We start from the raw sequence: 2,826 nt of genomic DNA, 5'->3' as shown, positions 1-2,826 counted from the left end.
AGGATAACTACAGATGTGAGCGGCAAGGTTAATCTACAGTTCTGTCTTTAGGATGATAGCGGCACTCACGACCAGGACCTGCTAGGCCCGCCCAGCTCGGGACAGACAGGTGCACCCCGACTTACACCCTGGGGTGGCTGTGTCGAGAGGTTAAAATATTTATTCCGTTTTCGACACAAATTAAAATATGCGAAGGGTGTTGAACCGTGGAATGAGGTGCATACACAGACTCGGCACTCACTGGTAATCCCTGGTAATGCTCACACTTGTGAGCGGTCCTTTCAAAGGACAAATTTGTTGATTGAGACATGCATTTCGTGCACATCTTGCTTAAATGCAAACGCGCATGTTTAATGTGTCGAGTTTGCATGCCCCTCAGGGGCAAAAATATTGTAATTTGCCCAATCACAGAATGTAAATTTGTAACTTGCAAGATAAATAATTAAGAACTAAGTACCTAGTGCACAAAAATGCCTCTTTCGAGGGACAAAAAAATGGCAGTTTAGATTTAGAATGCAGGCGAATCATATCTAGTATTCATTGGTAATCTTTGATAATCATTGGTTATCTTTGGTAATTATTGATAATCATTGGTTATCTTTAGTACTCATCGGTAATCTTTACAATTTTGTAAATCGGTGCCAAAATTTTTATGGAGCTAACCATCCCTCGAAAATACTATGACATGATTGAGATTTGTGTATTGCTGAAATATACCGGGTGGGTGTTCTAAGCCGGTGGTTATACAGTACCGCACGCAGGCGTGTGTGTGCAGCTGGGCCCCGTGCGAGTATGCAACCAACCCGTCCGCATGTATGCACGCGGTACAGTATAACCAGAAAAAATAAGTGCGGTGTAGAAAATGTAAATCGATCCCGGACGGCCTAATACCGATGTGCCGCCCACTGGCTGGTGAATGTGTACTGGCTCTTACGGAGGAGACGCCGCGACCGCTAGGCCGTCGCCTTACTGTGTCAGGACTACTCGCTTCAAACGTAAAGGCACCATGGCTCCCGCGGTAGGCAAGCCCGCAACACTGCGGTGTCGTGGGCCCGGCACACGGCGTGCGGGCGTGACCTTGCCGTAAGTACTCAAGGAGCCATCTTCTTCTGGTCTTGTGCGGCCGGCTCGACGAGTGCACAGGTCGGGTCACAAGGTGACGGGCGGCCAACGACTCCCGACTCTGAACGAGTCTTGGGCGCCCCCCTCGTCCCCTCCTTTCCCACCCTCTACCTCTTCCCAAACGGGTATGTCTCTTTATTGCCAGTCTTTGGTCGTGTTTGGTTTACGCCGTTTTTCTACGGTTCCAGAACGAGGTAATTAAGCGACAGTGCTGTGAGGAAGATGAGGGTGTAGCGGGATGTAACCAAAGTGCCACGAAACAACACGTCGCAGCTCAACAATAAACATTTATTTAATAAGTTAGAGGTAGGTAAATGTTTCCGATATTTTCAGCAGTTTCGCAGTGCCAGTCGGAACATCGCTAGATGGCCGCCACGACGTCCTCGAGACGCGCGCCCCGCAGCGCGTCCTCGAAGAGCTCCCGCTGCAGCGCGTCGGGGCTGGCGGCGCACAGCGCGGGCAGCGCGAGCAGCACCCCGCGGTGGCGGCCGGGCGGCGCCCCGAACACGTCCGCGCACACCCGCTCCTGCCAGGCGGCGGCGCGCGCCCGCTCCGCCCCAGCCGACAGCAGGTCCGGTCGGGCCAGGATCACGGACTCCAGGAGGGCGGCCTGCTGCGCGTCCAGCCGCAGGCCCTGCAAGAAGCGCAGCGCGCCGACCACGGCGTCGCTGCAGCCGGCCGCTGCCAAGCCGAGCGTCAGACATCAGGACACGTGTGAGCGAGCGCGCGCGAGCTGGGCCCGCGGGGCAGGGCTTACCCTCGAGCAGCGCGGCGACGTCCAGGTCCCGGGCGCCGCACATGGTGCTGACGCTCAGCATGAAGATGGCGGCCCAGACGGACCGCAGGATGGCGTCCTGCGCAGCGCGGCTCAGCGTACCGAGCACCTCATGCGCGCGGGCGCGCCGCAGGCTCAGCAGCAGCACCTGCGCGGCCAGCTCGCGCGCCCACAGCGACCCCGGCGGAGGACCCGGCGGGGGCGGCGGCACCAGATCCAGCGCTGGCCCCGGCGCGCCGCACGGCCTGCCCAGGCTCTGCATGGGGCTGGCTAGCGGGGCGTACCGGCCCGCCTGGGGCCTTGGGGCGGACAGGCTGGCGGCCGGGGCAGCGGCGCGCTGGAAGGCGCTGTCCCTGCCGTCGCCCAAGCCCCGGCCTGACGCCCCCGGGTCCTGCTGACAGCCGCTGGCCTCGGAGCCCGCCGGGGAAGACGCGGACCAGCAGCCCGGCGAGGACGGCGGGCCGGACGGCAGGCCGCCCCCGCACTCGCTGGCCGACGAGGAGGCGGGCGGCGCTGGCGGTGGGGGTGTGTACGCTGCCGAGGCGCCGCGGCCGCGCTCCACCGACGGCCTGGTGTCCTTCCTACTGGCATCGGTCTTGGATTTGCGGGGGCCTCGCTCCTGCTGTACGGCTATTGGAACAGAGGGACGAGTATGTAATTCATTTCAACACAACAAACATTTACGACAGGTTAGCAAAGCAAATGACAATATTCGGCCGAGGTGGTGAATTTCTTTGCCTTAAATTCTCAAGTGCTTAGCAAAACTGCAATCTGACGGTGAACATACGCGGTCCTGGCGCCCGATGATGTATTGTGTCCCGTCCTGTCACCACCACTGGTCACCGAGGGTCACCGCGGGGGTGCGGGGCGGGCGGAGCCACCTAAGGCGCAGCGGACCGTGGCGACCCGACCCGGACCCTCACCCCTCC

General features: G+C 59.6%; 2 protein-coding genes across 2 annotated transcripts in view; both read right to left on the bottom strand.

Moving 5' to 3' along the window:
* LOC113218008 (prostatic acid phosphatase-like) overlaps window positions 1-2,826 on the bottom strand; it is an 11,071-nt gene that overhangs the window by 5,505 nt on the left and 2,740 nt on the right. The gene's annotated exons all lie outside the window — the stretch shown is intronic.
* LOC113218047 (protein tailless) overlaps window positions 1,415-2,826 on the bottom strand; it is a 22,881-nt gene continuing 21,469 nt past the window's right edge. Inside the window, exons 4-5 of the mRNA XM_052263699.1 lie at window positions 1,880-2,527; window positions 1,415-1,803 (exon numbers count right to left, since the gene is read on the bottom strand). Of these exons, the coding sequence (XP_052119659.1) occupies window positions 1,484-1,803; window positions 1,880-2,527 (968 nt within the window). The 3' untranslated portion in view covers window positions 1,415-1,483. The remainder of the gene's footprint in view (window positions 1,804-1,879; window positions 2,528-2,826) is intronic.

The sequence above is a fragment of the Frankliniella occidentalis genome, unplaced genomic scaffold (genome assembly GCF_000697945.3).
Source record: "Frankliniella occidentalis isolate FOCC.00 unplaced genomic scaffold, Focc_3.1 Scaffold13, whole genome shotgun sequence".
Taxonomy (NCBI): domain Eukaryota; kingdom Metazoa; phylum Arthropoda; class Insecta; order Thysanoptera; family Thripidae; genus Frankliniella; species Frankliniella occidentalis.
The sequence above is the reverse complement of the archived record's forward strand: the minus strand, read 5'-3'. Positions and strand labels throughout refer to the sequence as shown.